The following is an 18,035-nucleotide window of genomic DNA, read 5'->3' on the forward strand; positions in this document are numbered from 1 at the left end:
TCGGGGGGAAATCGAAAACCGGAAGCCGCTGAGACGACAAAGAGAGTTGCCGGTAGTTTCAAGCGAAACTCTAACCTCTCTCTCCGAGATGCCGCAAATAAGCTGGGTGTATCGTCTACAACGTTGCATCGAGCCAAAAAATGAGCCGGACTATCGACTTACAAGAAGGTAGTGACTCCAAATCGCGATGATAAACAAAATACGACGGCCAAAGCGCGATCCCGGAGGCTGTACACGACGATGCTGACGAAGTTTGACTGCGTGGTAATGGACGACGAAACCTACGTCAAAGCCGACTACAAGCAGCTTCCGGGACAGGAGTTTTATACGGCAAAAGGAAGGGGAAAGGTAGCAGATATTTTCAAGCACATAAAACTGTCAAAGTTCGCAAAGAAATATCTGGTTTGGCAAGCCATCTGTACCTGTGGCTTGAAAAGCAGCATTTTCATCGCTACCGGGACTGTCAACCAAGAAATTTACGTGAAAGAGTGTTTGAATAAACGTCTGCTGCCTTTCCTGAAGAAACACGGTTGTTCCGTACTGTTTTGGCCGGATATGGCATCTTGCCATTACGGTAAAAAGGCCATGGAGTGGTACGCCGCCAACAACATGCAGGTGGTTCCCAAGGACAAGAACCCTCCCAACAAGCCAGAGCTCCGCCCAATTGAGAAATACTGGGCTATTGTCAAGCGGAACCTAAAGAAGACCAAAAAACTGCTAAGGACGAGCAGCAGTTCAAGGCAAACTGGCTTTCTGCGGCGAAGAAGGTGGACAGGGTGGCTGTACAAAATCTGATGGCAGGTGTCAAGCGTGAGGCCCGGCAATTCGGATTTGGAAAAGCGAAAGCCTAACTGAATATTTTTCCTGAATTTATGAAACGTAGTTTAGGAACTTTTATGTTGCAAGTATTACAAATTCAAGTGAAAATGCTAATTAAGTCCTCAATTTCGAAGAACGGTTTACCGTCTATACGCAGGTCAGCTGATAGTCGACACTAAATTTTAACAACCATCGGTGGCTGCTTGATGGATGTGCCGATGTACATTTGTCTTTTCGACGATGATAAATTTTTGAGGTTCAGAGAATTAAGCCGTCCCATTTTTGTTGGCGTCGACTACATTTACTAAATGTTTGTTTCCTATGAGTAAAAATTTTGAAAAATTTTTACAGAAACCTTACTAAATGATTTTGGTTGTACATTTAACATTTTTAACACATTATTTTTTAATATATGCATATAATGTTACTAAACTAGCATACAAAATTGGGATACATATATTAATATGTTAGGAAATATTGTATTTGGGACATAACAAAATTGCTTGAATATAAAGTGTCAAATATTAAATCACGTCGATATAAATTACTACACCCTTTTAAGGATCTCGGAAAACTGTTGGATCGGAGACTAGATTTTATATCACACATATTTCTGACCCATTTGAAACAAGGAATTTGCATAAGCGTAGGAAGGCCTCTGGGGAGGGGGCTTAGACCCCCCCAGAAAAATGTTAGCCCCCCCCCAGGAATTTGAAAACCTATTTACGATTTTACATTTTTATAAAAATTAAACAAGTATATACTCGTACAGCGCACAAAGTTCCACTAAAGACTTTCATGAACAATCGAATTACTTGGGTTGTGGTAGAAGTCTGATATTTATGAAATAAAGCTGTGGTTGAACTTATGATTTAGTTGAATAAAAAATAGTAATTGATATTAAAACTATTCTTTCATGAATTAATATCTTAATAATGCTGCAAAAAAGCGTCGCCAAAAAAGAAGTGAAAATGTTCTTTTTGGGTCTGGAAGTAGTACAAAATTGGCGGAGAAGCGATGAATATAATATGAACTTGTCATAGAACGAATGTCCACAGTTTCAACAACCGTTGCAATGAATTTGCATCACTTCTTAAGGTGTGATCTGAATTCAGTGTTTTGAATGTGAATTAAAAATTTTGTGATATTTTCCCAAATAAATAATTTTTATACTTTTTTATGATTTTTAATGCATTCTAATGCTTGTTTGAAACGTTTTTCAAATATTATCGATTTTCTATAATGGATTTAGCATTTTTGTGGCAAAATTTGAATAATTTGTACCATTTTATTTATTCTTACTCTTTTTTTAAACTATTTGGAAAAAGAAAACAAAAAATTACGCATTAAAAAATAAAAAAATGAAGTAAAAAACGCCCTGTGTAGTTAAAATAGTTAACTTCTTTGTGAGGACATTTTTGGAAGTGCATTTAAAGTTGTGCCTTTAGAACAACTTCCAATTTTTTGCTGGGAAAAGTGTGGAACTACCCTACGGGAAATGGATCAACCACAGAACTGGTACAGGACTAGTCCCTGGTGTGTATGGACCAGTCCCAGTTCTGATCAAAACGTATGGAAGGGACCGTCCACTTTAACATGGGTTTGTCATCGACGGAGTAAACTTACATTTTAGGACGCGTCTTGGACTCATCCCAAAGGACACGTCCTGGGACAATTTAGCAGGAGCAACCCATAAACAGGTCCTCAGGAACCTGTCTCGGACAAACTCTTAGAACTCTCTTTCGATTTGGGCTCCTAATCGAACCCGAAATGAAAAACAAAATTTTTGAAATATGTCGAACAAAAGGTTATTCTGATAATTTTATTTCACTAAATGTGAAAATTGCAACTAACTGGAGCACAGGTACCACTTCTGTGATAGATCCGTCAGTGGCAATTTGCACCAATTTCCCGTAGGTTACTTTTAGTTGCTTTATTATAAATTGATTGTCGAGTTATTTTGATGTCTATTTTTTATTCAATTTTATGAAATAAAACATTAGTTGAACCTATAAGTTCAGTCTATAAAGTTTTAGCTAGGGGGGCTAGGAAAATTGTCTAGCTACGCTAATGGGAATTTGTACACTTCACTTGTGCATCGAATCCTTGAATATGGATCTGTAATTTGGAACCCACAGTATCATTACAATCGTGTTGAAGCTGTACATAAACAATTTTTACTGATTTGTTTACGGCGAAACAACTGGACACCTCAAACCATGCCATTTTACAAAGAAAGACTTCACTTGTCAAATTACCTACACTGAACAAGAGACGTACCATGCTGAATACCATGCCATGCTGAATACCGTACCATGCTGAATATCTGTTTTGCGGTTGATGTTGATTCAATATGAAACTAAATTCCACCAGAACCACTCCAAATGGACGTTACAACCACTGACGGCATTTCTTCTAGAAATGCTCGAGATTGTAATTGCCGGGCATTCAGAGCCAAATAAATAAAGGGATTAATGGGGTCCAAGGTGAAGTTGTTATTTTAGCGCTTAAAGGACATACATATGTATACATATCAACCGAAATGATATATGTATGTATGTATGAGTTTTTTTTTGCTATTTCATAAATAAATTTTAATAGTTTGTGCTTTTTTATATGCAATATACATTGAGCGTCATAATAAAGTGTACAAAAGCATTTACATGTTTTAACATGTTTTTGTATACCAAGAGAATATTTAAATCTAAAAATCCAATAAAAATTCTTAATAACGCAAAAACTTTAAAAACGAACTTTTTGTAGAACTTATTTCAACGCTCAGTGCATTTACTACAGTGAGCCCAAAATAGTAAAACTTTATTTATTATTTTAATATTCATTACACTAGTTTACAAAATAAAATTTTTTTCCTGTACATTTGATTAGATGTGACTTTTTTATGTATTTTGATCAGCTGAATTCAAAAAAAAAATTTTTTAATTTTAATTTTATTTTTATGGTACAGTTTTTGAGATATGCCGTTGTTTTTAGTTTTTCGCTCTTTTTTCACCAAACAAATTATATCTCGAGTTAGAAATTACCGATTGTTGGTACTTAAATGAAAGGTATTGAGATGACGAATAATCGTGTATAATTGGATCTGTGATAAGTTAAGTGGTTCAAAAAATATCAAAAAGCCAAATCATCATGTTTTACAGTGACCCTTTTCCGCCGGAAAAGTACAAACCATTGAAAAAATTGTTTTTCTTCATGGTCATCTAACGTAAGTAATAAGACCAACTAGAAGAAAAATGACCGAAAAATGACAAAGTTATAAGCAATTGAGGGAACAAATCCGATGTCACTGCATTTTTGTGTGGGTTAGTTGCTCATATTTCTTAACATTTTTTTCGAATTCAGCAGATGAAAATACATAAAGTCACCCCCCATCAAATGTACATTTTCAGTGTAAACTAGTGTTATTTATTATGGTAAATATATTTCGTCAGCTCAGAGAAATAACCCGATCGTAAACGCTTTTTTATATTCTCGAAACAGTTTAACCGGAGCCGCTTAAGTTTGGTGTACGCCAGAATCTACACGGAGCAAAATCAAGCGAATATGGTAGTTGTAGAATGATATTGGTGGAATTTTCGGCAAAAAAAAAACTGAGGAGGAATTAAGGCGGAGTGCGACTGTTGCATTTTAGAATGGAACAAAAACGAAAGAATTGTCGTACGCGAATATCTGTACTCAAACAACGCATGCCACTCAAGTTGACTTCTCCCAGAGAAAACAAATACGATGAAAAAATATTCGAATGAAATTAAAAAAAAAAATATTTTTTTGCCCATAGTAGTATAAAACGACTTATGTGCACCTAATTGTGTATTTTTCAATCGAATGCAGATGGATCCGCATACAAGAATATATTACATTTTTTATCAAACCCTATTTTTTTTGTAACTCTTTTCAAATTCAAAACATAATTTTATTTAAAGAACCACTTTTGTATATACTGTTAATACGTAAATTTGTAAGTTAAAAAACAATTAAATATATCCTTAAAAATGATAATGATAATGTTCAACTTGTAATTGTTTCTTCAATATCGATAATTTAGAGTAGTGCGAGTAGATATAGCACAATATAAATTCGTATATAAACAGATTAATTTCTTATAAAAAGGCCATGCTTAAGACAAAACAAAAAACTTTATTCAAAAGACATCAAGAATGGGATTAGTGCTGTTGTTTTTTAAGTAGAAAATTCGTAGAAAAGGTGAGATTGAATGGGGTTTATATTAATTGTGTAATGCTCATGGGTTTCTTTGTTTTATGATCTAATATCCTGATTTTTGTTGGTTCTGTTATTTTTTTGTAATGCTTAGCAAAAATTGCAAGTTTTCGTCAGTTGTTGTTTTTTTTATCGTTTTCTTATTTTGTACATTCAGCAAGATAAATTAATTGTATTCCTTTGGTTTCTTTTAGTCAGAAGTAGTATTAGAAGAGTTGGTAGAATCAATTAGGCTGTTGCTTAAATTAACGTTGGTCCTTTAGGCAATCACAGAAGTAGCTATGTAACTTTCTTAGCCCATTTGAGATCATCATCGCGAGGCTTCAGGCCAGTTATAAGTTCTATAAGGCACTCTAATGTAGACCAAAATCTGCAAATATACAAAAGAAAATAACAAAAATCCAGATGATATTGAAATAAATAATTTGTTATAAAATTTATTCCCTTATTTTACTTCATTGGTCATTTGCACTCATCTTAATCATTTAATTTTCAGAAATTCAGAGAATCATAGAGATAGAGAGCATCGGGTAAGTATGAATAAATTAGAGATGTTCCCATTATGCGACATCTCTAATGAATAAGTTTTGAAAGTTGGAAGTAGAAGCAAACAAATGTCGCCAATGAGCGTGAGCCACGAAAATTATGTATTCTTGAATGGGTTGCACTAGAGAATGATGCCGACCGGCTTCATGGCTGAGCTTATATGGACTAGACGCATGTCCATTATCCATTAAAAGTATCCGGCCCGCTATGAGATTTCAAATCAGTGATTCCACTCGTAGGAAAAAATTTTTTGTAGGGATTTTCCCTAAAACTACAACTGTAGGGAAAAATGGACAGATTTTTAATTTATTGTACAAAATGTTTTGCTTAACCCTACCTTAGGCACCAATGTTTTTCTACATTATCTGCCACTATTTACGAATGTAAATATTTTGTTTCCTTTGTTATTTTTAACTTCATAACCGCTTGTTATGTTTGTTTTGCATTCTGATATTCGCTACAGAAAAAATATTGTTGTTTTTGAACATTATCTGTTCGACATTATTGAAATCGGTTGAGAGTTAGATATAGCTCCCATATATATCTTTCGCCCGATATACACCCATATTACCACAGACTTAAATTTTACTCCAATGTACGTGAAATTTTGCACAGGGTGTAGACTTAACATTCTTATTACACATGTCAAATTTGGTTGAAATCGGTTCAGATTTAGATATAGCTCCCACATATATATCTTTCGCCCGATTTAGTTTGGTTTTACAATTACGATGTGTACACTTCAAATACTTATATATTTGGAGTGAGTACTATATCATTTGGATATTTTGACAAATTCCAATTATGTTACATTTATACTCAACACAAATATTCCTTTAAGGTGGGTACTAAGTTCGAGTTTAGACGCTAAAATCAAAAAAACAAAATCTGCAAAAACAGAATAAAATCTATCTATATCATCGTGTTAGAAATTCTGTTATATTTAATGGAGAATTCTCCAATGCAAAAAAATTTCGTAGTGAATTTATCGACACCGAATATCGTGACAATATATAAGTGAAAGAAATTTGGATTGTTGCCTTGGCTGTTCATATATCTAAGATAAAGGTTCCGATTTGTATTGTTCTTTTTTTGTCTTCGTAGTTGGAATCAAAAACAAAAACTGGAAAGAATTGAATCAAATTATTCATATCACTTGATTAAATGTGACACAAAATCTTCTTTTCTATACACAGATTCAAAGACATTTCTGATTATTGTCAAAGTAAAGTACTGAGGTATCTGCCAACATAATATCACAAAATTTTCGTCAATGCGTCTCTTGAATATTAAACATTTGTGTGTTTGGTAAATTTTCTTAATTAAAACCACAAATGTTATACAAATATGATGATAGAAGATTAAAATAGGGGGTGTGTGTGTGTGTGGCTTTTTAAGTTTTGTTTACCTGGGCAAAGCTGTCTTTGAAAAATTGAGAGAAAATGCAATTTATACTCATATTCCTGTGCTCCTTGGCATCTTATTCGCTATATTCTTCCCACTACTATGGACAATTTAGAATACTTGGTACTGCAAGTTGTCCATTGTTACGCAAAGCCCACTACACTCAGTGGTAAACTTGTTTCTATTTAAATGGAACATTTTTGTCACAAAAATATTGTTTTCTCGCCAAACATAAACATGATTGTCTATATTAGATACATAATTTCCAAGAAAATAAGATTGTTGCGACAAACATGAAAAAGTAGCATTATGCTCTTGAAACATATTGTGAGGTGATCATATTCTTTCTCAGGTTGTAGATCTCTGACCATGTTTGTCTTACCTTATTTTCTCCAAGGGCCAATTTAACCATCCCGTCGTTATGCAGAAATATGTCTCATGAGGTGCCACATGATGAATGCGATGATGCTTACGAGGCAATACGATGTGATAGTTCTGCATGAAAAGCACCCATTTCGGCAGACCCCAATATGTGTGGGACCATTTGTGTATCTGGGAAATTAGGAGAGCAGAATGAAACTACGTCTGACTTAACTTTCAACAACGGAAATAAAAACTCACCTGATTGGTCATTGCAACGAAAATTGAACATAAAAATAGATAGGAAATCCAACCAAAATCTTGTTGAATATCTGTATGTGATTTCGTATTGAAGCAATATGCCAGGAAACCTAAGATCGGTATGCTAACCATGAAATTATCACCATTTGTTTCAATGAAGTCGTGGCGTGTTATCGATGTTGGATCCAAGTGGTGCTCTCGAAATGGACGCAGAAAATTCTGAAAATTTATGAAAATATGAAATCAATTGATCAAAACTTATGGCGTTTGTTCAATACCTTCCCTATGATGGGCAACTCCACTGAACCCCATGTGTCAGCTGCCCAATGCACTAAGCCTGATCCAAAATCGGCCGTTATAATACCACAAATCGCCGATATGCAAGTGACGATTATGCGATCAAAATGAAAGTGCTTTAGTATCAAAATGAAATCGATTATCATCAAGGCAATGCAGGTATAGACACAAATAAACTCCTGAGCACGTTTTCCTGAAAATAAGAACAAAAATGAATAACGGCATTTTTAAATGGCAACAAAATTTAGTAAATAGGAAAATTCGATAAGCGAGAGACGTTTTCAGGAATATATACGTCGTTCATTGTGTGCTTCGAGCAACTGACTTGGTTATAGTTTGCATTGAAATGGTCAAACTGTTTACTAGAGGGGGAATTTTCTATTGGTTCATTTTATATATTAATATGCACCACATGCCCACGTATGATTTTTAAAACAAATAACATGATCCACATCACACAGGGCTATCATAGAAATACTTGCATACCCTCAGAAAAAAGTGAACCAAATGTTTTATAGCGGATTTAGATTTGTTTTACACGCAGAGAAGAAACATGATTGTCGAAGAGCAAAATATGTTAATATGATAGGAGCTATTTTTGCGGCGACCTTGTAACATTTTCGACTGCAACCATGTTGGCTCAGTGAACATGGTTCTAAGCAAAATAAAATTGTCCTCATCTAAAATGTTATTATATTAATAAAAATAATTTTGTTTGAATCAAAAGACAATGATCACGATCTAAAATGTTATGGTATTCATCAAAAAGGTTTTTCTTCCAGTTAAAAAAACATGGTCACAACCTGATGATCTTTATGAAAATTTTTTTTCGTCTTCGAAAAAGGATGCCACTTGAGAAAAGAAAACACAAAATTAACATTATTTATTTGTTTTTATTTATTTATAAACTAATTCATTGTTTATTTGTATTTATAATGTTGGGCAAGCAAACATCACATATTTTTACACACTCTAGTTTGGTACAATTTCAACAAAAAGAAATCATTCCAATTTACGTCGTGCCCATCAAATGTACAAACGCAGACATCATGTAACTGCAAATAAAAATAAATGGTAGGAAAATGCAGAACAAACAAGTACACGGATGAAAAAGACTGTTTTTCATATGTTTGGCTATAAACATTATATGTTTGGAACACAAAATTTTAAACACAATATTTTTGAGTGCAAGCATATAATGTTCATAAACTAGCATAACATGTTTGGGACATATATGTTAATATGTTAGAACATATTATATTTGGGACATAAAATGTTTGTAAATATAATATGCTTGGATGCAAACATATATTAATTTAGAAATAGCCTATAAACATATATGTGTTTAGTAGCTTGGAGCGCTATTTAACAGGGAGCGATATTGAATTAAGTTGGTGATTGTCGCTTGTTATTACAAAATTAACATTTTATTTTTCCTTGGGCAATTGATCAGCTACTTCTTTGATCCTTACAAACTGTGTGGTCCGCTGTTCGAATCCCCGTCCGGCAAAAGGTAAAATTAAAATAAAAAAAATCATACAATTGAATAATTTCTTCTACAATGTTTGTATTACAGAAAAAGGTGCTAAGAACTAAAAAATCTCGTGGAAGTAAGAAAGATGTGAGGGACTATACAATTAGGCAGAAACAAAATTTTGAGCATTCAGGTCGAAAACCTATGTTGTTAGCACCTATATTACCTGTTTATTTTCATAATTCATTATGATTGTAAATATATAAATAAATAAATAAAATTTTGAGCACAATATTGTTTGGGAGAATTTTTTTTAAGCATATAATATTTTTGGGTGCAAAATGCTTCCAAACATATTATATGTTCACATAATAACATATTGTTTTTTGGAAGACAACATTATTGAATTTGGATGCAAAAATACAAAATGTTTGGTACTTAGACTACCCAAACATATATTGTTTAGATCAATATGCTTTCAAACATATTATATATTGGAAGAGATCAACAATATATATATGTTTGGGCAATACCCAAAAATGTATATGCTTGAAGCAAAATATGTTTGGGAGTATATGTTACAGAAGCGATTTTTTGTGAGGGTGTATATACGGCCGTATGTTCGGCCAGGCCGAATCTTATGTACCCTCCACCATGGATTGCGTAGAAACTTCTACGAAAGGCTGCCATCCACAATCGAATTACTTGGGTTGTGGTATCTTAAAACTTCTCAACATCGTTTTCTAAATTGTGAGTTAGTCCATACGTGGTATATATTAGACAAAAAAGTTATGTGTAGGTAAGTCTACAAATAATTTTTGTGTGATTAGGGATCGATTTATCTGAGGGCTATATACAACTATAGACCGATATGGACCTAGTTAGGCATGGTTGTTAACGGCCATATACTAGCACAATGTACCAACTGACTCGGATGAAATTTGCTCCTCCAAGAGGCTCCAAAACTAAATCTCGGGATCGGTTTATATGGAGGCAATATATGATTATGGACTGATATGGACCACTTCTGGCATGGTTGTTAAATATCATATACTACCACCACGTACCAAATTTCAACCAAATCGGATGAATTTTGCTTCTCCAAAGGCACCAGAGGTCAAATATGGGGATCGGTTTATATGGGGGCTATATATAATTATGGGCTGATACACTGGTATCAGCCGTTAATACGATGAATTTCTACGTTGTATTAACGAAATTCTTCATTAAAAGTCAGCCAACGTAGCATTTCGTTATAACAACGTAATTTTACGTTATATTTACGAAACACTTTATGGAATACATTTCGTAGTATTAACGAATAATTACGTTGCTATTACGTAGCCTTTTCGTTGTATTAACGAATATTATTCGTTGTATGAATGAAATTTATTCGTTGTATCGGTGCAGCTTATACGTTGTATGAATGAAAATTATTCATTGTATGAATGAAAGGCGAACGTTGTATAAATGAACACAAACGTTATATTAATGAAACCCAACCAATTAGCGCATTTGAGTGTAGTAATTGGTAGTGTATTATTTTTTGTTAAGATCTTTGAAATATGGTTTATATATAGTAAGAAATAATATATAATGATAAATTAAGTAATATAATAAACATATATTGTGACTTTCACTTAAGAAAAAAAGCCTCTTATTTCTAAGATCAAAAAATGATAATCGTATCACCGTGTCCATTTATCCAATTTTTGTGCAACCAAGGTTCATCACCGTAATTGTTCCGCCTTCTTCATCTGAAAGTTCACTTCCCCGGGGTATTTTCACTAAAGATTAAAAATGTACACTAAATTTCTTGCGAATATACAAAAAACACCAATTTAACTCACCTCACCCATCTATGTTTATTATTTACAACGAAACTGTAATGAGCGTGTGCACTCTTCAGCGAAAAGAACGTAAATGTTGTTAATGTTTGCCCATCAGACAAGTTTTCTGTTGAACTTTTTACCGTTTGTTTTTCAAGACGCACACGCACACATGTGCTTATTGCCATACTAAGATGTGTATGTACCAGGGATGGAAAATACAATTTTTAAGAAAGTACAAAAAAGGTATTTTTCTGAGCGAAAAGGTACTTTTTACTAAATTTCAACAAAAATTTTTAGACTGAATTTTAAAGAAAATAAAATTTTGACGAAATTTTTTATTGAAATAAAATTTTGAAAAAAAATTCTATAAAAATAAAATTTTGACAAAATTTTCTATATAAATAAAATTTTGCAAAAAAAAAATTTATAGAAATAATATTTTGCAAAAATTTTCTATAGAAATAAAATTTTGCAAAAATTTTCTATAGAAATAAAATGTTTACAAAATTTTCAATTGAAATAAAATTTTGACAAAATTTTCTATAGAAATTAAATTTTGTAAAAATTTTATATAGAAATAAAATTTTGACAAAATTTTCTACCGAAATAAAAAATCGATAATATAGAATCGCATGCTTTTTTCGACTTTCTTGAAATTCAATAAAATCGTGTTTTTGACTATAGCTTTTACAAAATCGATATTTTCTTCCCGCATGAACTTGTCTGTTTTGTCATATTTGTAAAAGACTATTAGCAAATAAGGTTGATAAAGACTTTCTCAAAAATATTAAAATATGTTGTCAAAGCTATTGTACCATAAATCTGATATCGACTCAAAAATGTCTACACAAAAGGTACTAAATCGTTCGCGGGGGTACTACGGTACTGACCGGGGTGAAAAAGTATTGAAAAAAGTACTATAGTACCGCATTTTCCATCCCTGGTATGTACCAATTACATACACGCTAGAGAGAGTATGAAGAGATGTTTTAGAGAGAGAGAGTAAGGAGAGGCAGAAATACTCAAACTCCCATTCGTATTATTAATGAACATATTTCATTAATATGACGAAATATAACAATTTAAAATTTATTTTTTAACGAGCCATATCATTATATTAACGATCGATTTCGTTTTATAAATGAAATTTTCAATTCCAGTTTCAGAGTATATAAAACGACTGTTTAGTTTAAAAGTTTCCAAAAGTTACTCTCTATGTGCAAATGATTATAATAATTTCATCTTGGAAAATTTTTTTATTCTAATTCTTGAAAAAATTACAAAGTTAATATTCGTAATATTAACGAAACGTGTTTCATTAATATAACGAAAAACCAAAACACAAAATTGTCTTTTAACGATTGATTTCGTTGTATTAACGATCACTTTCTTTCTTATAACGAAAAATTTCGTAAAATTAACGAAAAATAATTAACGAAGCCCGTTCGTTAATAATACGAAACATTTTTCTACCAGTGTATGAACCAATTCCTGCATGGTTGTTGGATACCATATAGAAACATCATGTACCAAATTTCAACCGAATCGGATGAATTTTGCTCTTCCAAGGGGCTACGGAGGTCAAATCTGGGGATCGGTTTATATGGGGCCTATATATAATTATTGGCCGATTTCGACCAATTTTTGCATGGGTGTTTTAGGCCATATATTAACACCACGTACCAAATTTCAACTGAATCAGATGAATTTTGGTCTTCCAAGAGGCTCCGCAAGTCAAATCTGCTGATCGGTTTATATGGGGGCTATATATAATTATGGACCGATGTGGACCAATTTTTGCGTGGTTGTTAGACACCATATACTAACACCATGTACCAAAGTTCAACCGGATCGGATGAAATTTGCTTCTCTTAGAGCAATCGCAAGCCAAATTTGGGGGTCCGTTTATATGGGGCTATACGTAAAGTGGACCGATATAGCACATTTGCAATACCATCCGACCTACATCAATAACAACTACTTGTTCCAAATTTCAAGTCGATAGCTTGTTTCGTTCGGAAGTTAGTGTGTAAATATAACCATAGCGATAGGCGGTAGGCGAACATTTATTTACGTGTATTTCTTATGGGAAGCCCAAAACCCGCGACGGAATACCGTGACGGCTAGCGGCGTGTCGCTAAATTAAAACTTATTCTAACTCCTTGGCGAAAACTGGTATAGTGTTGCCATCGCTTATCAATTTTTTTTAACTCACCACTAGGAATTGCTGTTGCCTGGACACGTATAGATTATTTTTTCTTAAAATAACTCAACAAATAACAAGCCATTGTAAGTTTTTATTCAACTTCATTGTTTAATATTGTCAAAGCGTGCTGTATTGACAACAAAAACGCTAGGAAACGTGAAAAAGGGAATTATTCGCCGTCAAGCTTATTGTATTTGCCGTTGCGGCAAAAATGTTTCGCTTACCGCCTATCGCTATGGTTATATTTACACACTTAGCGTGATTTCAACAGACGGACTTGCTCAGATCGACTCAGAATTTCACCACGACCCAGAATATATATACTTTATGTGGTCTTAGAGCAATATTTCGATGTGTTGCAAAAGGAATGACAAAGTTAATATACCCCCATCCTATGGTGGAGGGTATAAAAACAGGTACATGTTTTCAATTACACTTCCCTTTTTTGTGTTCACATAAAACCACGTGCCACTTATGAATAAATAAATTAACACAAAACACAACATTCCAACAATCAACACACGACTGACACGAAAAATGAAAATCGTGTACCTGCTCAATGTTTTTATAAAATTATTTTCCCTGCAAAAAAGTGAAAAAATTATATAGTCACGATGGCCATGTAAAATAAAAATATATTTTCCCTGCAAAAAATCCAAAAAATTTTATTGTGCCGACCATTTAATGGTCTCAAATTCCATCATTCAAAAAATAATACATGTTTGCGGCATTGGAGAACCATTTAAATACTTATTGCCAGCATACATTTTTCTCTGCTCGAAAATTGTTTTTACAAAGACAAAATACATGGTTTTCGCGACAATTACATACTGTAGATAAGCATTAAATGGATGCGGCAACCATGTCCAAGCATGTTTTTTCTGTGCGTGTAGTTCGTGAATATTAGTCGATTTTATGTAAATTATTTTAATTATGTTTTGCCTAAAAATGAGAAAAAAATGTATAAATTTGAAAAAAGCTAAAATGGGTGAAGTTTACTTAAATTCCATTCCTCAATTTTTGAAATGAGTAAATTTTCCCTAAATTGTATTTGTACTAGGGTTTTTTCCCCGGGAATGGGATCCCAGGAATTCTCGGGAAATTGCTATTTTTTCGCTCCCGCTTTCCCAGGAATGAAGTGCGGGAATTCCCGGGAAATTTTCTTTACAATATTTTATGTATAATAGAGGGTTTTATATGGCAAATGACAGTTGAAATCTAGTTAAAGTGGATTTTGGAAGTGTAATGTGAATAACTATGGTACCAAGTCGAAATAGTTGCCTTGTGGAGCATACATAGTCGTGGGTTCTAATCCAGAATCCAACGGGCTCCCAATTGTTAAAAAAAAAGTTTGCACTTCCTAATTTATGATTGTCATATTTTTGTAAACCGACATTCCGATAGACTGGTAGACTGAGTAAACCTTTAAAAACAACGGGTCATTTTACCTTATGTAACCCACGTTGGCAATTGCATAATTTCAAAATTTCATTATTATTGCAAGGAAGGATGTTTTTTATGAAATAAGAAAATTCCAACGTTTTTTAAGATAGTTACTTTAATTTCAAATTTACACCTTATACACATTAGGCTTGAAATCTATTAAAATTGAGATTTAAAGCCCTTATTTATAGGTCATACGACAACTGAAATCTAGTTAAAGTGGATTTTGGAAGTGTAATGTGAATATCGTATTACATGGTAGTGTTTCCCTTTCGGGAATATTGACTGAACATGTGCATTTATTGACCCCGTTTAACGATGGTGAAATCGAAATAAGTTCCTTTCATTTCCAAACAGTTTTTTAGTGTTACAAAAAATCCCACTATATTAATAGAAAACTATACCGAAAGAGACTGCTTTAAACATTATCAAAATGTTTTGTATTACAAAATATTTCGTATTTTAGTATAATTTATGGCTGATGTAAGATAACAACATAATATATATTGTTAGTTGTCCAGAGAGCGCCTTATAACCGTAGCTTTAGGCTATTTCTTATTTATTCAAATGTCTAAATGTATTCCACATCAAATTAGGTTCAGGGCTGCCAATTTTGACGATTTATCGGCATTTTGACGATTTTTTACTCAGAAAATGGACAATTCCGATTTTTTCCGATTTTAACGATGCTAACTCCGTTCATTAGACACATAGGTAAGGGAGTTAAAGTTTTTAGATTTTGAAGAAATTTTTGGAAATATTAAAATAAATTTGAAAAATTTTGGGAAACAGTTTGGAAACAAAACATGGCTTTGGCTTTTCGAGTTTTGTCAAAATTCGTACATATAATCATGATTCTTCCACACTCCACAGCTAAAATTAGATGATAGTTGGAGAATAATTCATCTGTTCCAAAAATAACCTACAATGAAATAACTCAAGTTGTTTTTATACCATTATCCCCCATTTTCATGAAGCTCCGTTAGTGCTACGTTAGCTAACGAACTTTTAAACCGTGATATCTACATATCTGTCATCTTGCGTATATATTCCATATGCCAGTTAGAAACTTAACTGCTGAAAATTTTTCAGTTAAAGTTAACCGGAGAAAAGATATTTCCATTTTTCTTTCTGTTAACTGGCAGTTAAAGCCTAACGGAGCTACATGAAAATGGCCGTATATATTATATAGTACAGTATAAACAAATAGCCACATATAGACATATCTATCGGAAACACCATAAAAAATCACCTGTTGTTGAAAACGCGGGACTTTTTCTTGAGTTTCAAAATATTTATTTTTTGAATAAAAATGTTACTCAATTAGTAACAATAATTTAGAAAAATAGATTTTTTATACAAAAATTATGAAATATTTTTGTTTAACTAGAAAATTATTTTTATGTTTATGTTATTTGCATACAAAACTGATTTCTATACATTTTATTTTATTGAAATGCATAGTTGTGTACATTAATTTTCTATTTTGTATGTGAAATAAATACTTTTGTTTTGTTTTCACCCAAAAAAAAATGTTTAATTTTAATAATATTTATATTGCCGATTTTTTTGACGATTTTTAAAATGCAAGTGCCGATTATGACGATTTTTATCGAAAACAGTGACGATTTTTTTTGAAATTTTATTGGCAGCCCTGATTAGGTTTTCCCGGCATCCCGGGAAATTCGAAAAAAAAAATCCCGCTTTCCCGGGAATGCAAAAAGTCCGGGAAAAAGAAAACCCTAATTTGTACTGAACTTCACATAGCGCTAAAGACGTTTTAACAATTTTTAACTAGAATTTTTTCCTTCAATGTTAGAATTAGTTAAATATTTTGGTTAAATTTTTCTAAAATAAATCTCACTTTCTATCATAGTGGGTTCACTTTTCTTGAAAAGTCGATAAACTTTTCAACATCAAAAAACGATTAGTCGATGTTCAAAAATAACAAAAGTCGACTAGTCCAATATGAAGACTGCCAAAAGTCGACTTGGCTATTTCGATATTGATAAATTTTTCACCTTCTGTATCCCTAATTCTCTTTAAGAAAATATTTAAACATCGGAACTTGAATAGTTGTATACGAGGGCAGTTCGAAAACTTCTTAGCCTAGCACAAAAAGCGCAGTATAAACAGAAAAAAGTTAAGTGTTTTGGAAACTTCCATCTCTGTAATGAACACATGATAAATTTTGTTTCGATCTGGTAGACTCTTTCACATAGAAACAGGTGTTCAAAAAAGATGCATCCGCAATTTTTTTACAATGGAAAAATTAGAAATGCGTGCTGTCATTAAATATTTACATAAAAAAGGTTTATCGGGACAAGAAATTCATAATGATATGGTGAATGTGTTAGGTGAAAGTGCTCCTTCATATGCAACAGTAAAAAATTGGGTTGCTGAATTTAAACGTGGTCGTACAAGCATTGAAGATGAACCACGTAGTGGACGTCCAAAAACAGCAACAACAACAGAAATTGTAGCCAAAGTGCATGATATGGTATTAAATGATCGACGAATAACATAAAGTATGAGTTGCTTGACCACCCATCTTATTCTCCTGAGTTAGCTCCCAGTGACTTTTACTTGTTCCCAAATCTAAAAAAATCCTTGCTGGCAAGCGTTTTACCTCAAATGAAGATGCAATTACAATTGTACACCACTAGTACCAGTTGTTTTTTTTTATGCATGAAAATTTCTAAGTGGCTGTGGATATACATACATTCTTATCAAGCGGTGTTGTCAATACTTGTATTGTTGATTTGTGGTTTTGGCGTTTTTAGTTTTGTGATATCTTAGTATATTGAGGCAGTGGGATATTTTCATTTGATTATTGTTTTTGTTATAGTTTGTTTTACAACTTGTATTTGGATTTCAATTTAATTTTATTTTGTTACTGAATTCACCATGGTATGCTCGAATGAGGATTGTAAAATTGCTTCTGATGATGAGGTTGTTGTTGTATGCTGGCGTTGTACTGGGCACTGGCATTCGAAATGTGCTGAACTGGCCTTAAGGGTGGTAGATGAGTTGTACGTTGGTAACAACGGTCTTAGATGGTATTGTGTGAGATGTAGGAAGATTAGTGTGGAGCAGAGATGGTGTGTATCAAACTTGTTTAGGTTTGCGACGAAAAGTTGTAAAAGTCGTAAACGTC

General features: G+C 32.9%; 1 protein-coding gene and 1 long non-coding RNA gene across 7 annotated transcripts in view; one reads left to right on the forward strand and one right to left on the reverse strand.

The window, feature by feature from the left end:
- LOC142225611 (uncharacterized) overlaps window positions 1–18,035 on the forward strand; it is a 318,712-nt gene that overhangs the window by 191,019 nt on the left and 109,658 nt on the right. The window lies entirely within an intron of this gene.
- Kua (Plasmanylethanolamine desaturase Kua) overlaps window positions 3,567–18,035 on the reverse strand; it is a 108,533-nt gene continuing 94,064 nt past the window's right edge. For all 6 annotated transcript variants that reach the window (XM_075295407.1, XM_075295409.1, XM_075295411.1 and 3 more), the window contains exons 3-6: window positions 7,905–8,116; window positions 7,627–7,845; window positions 7,388–7,557; window positions 3,567–5,425 (exon numbers count right to left, since the gene is read on the reverse strand). In XM_075295407.1, the coding sequence (XP_075151522.1) occupies window positions 5,335–5,425; window positions 7,388–7,557; window positions 7,627–7,845; window positions 7,905–8,116 (692 nt within the window). In that variant the 3' untranslated portion in view covers window positions 3,567–5,334. The remainder of the gene's footprint in view (window positions 5,426–7,387; window positions 7,558–7,626; window positions 7,846–7,904; window positions 8,117–18,035) is intronic.

Source organism: Haematobia irritans, chromosome 2 (assembly GCF_050003625.1).
Source record: "Haematobia irritans isolate KBUSLIRL chromosome 2, ASM5000362v1, whole genome shotgun sequence".
Lineage (NCBI taxonomy): Eukaryota > Metazoa > Arthropoda > Insecta > Diptera > Muscidae > Haematobia > Haematobia irritans.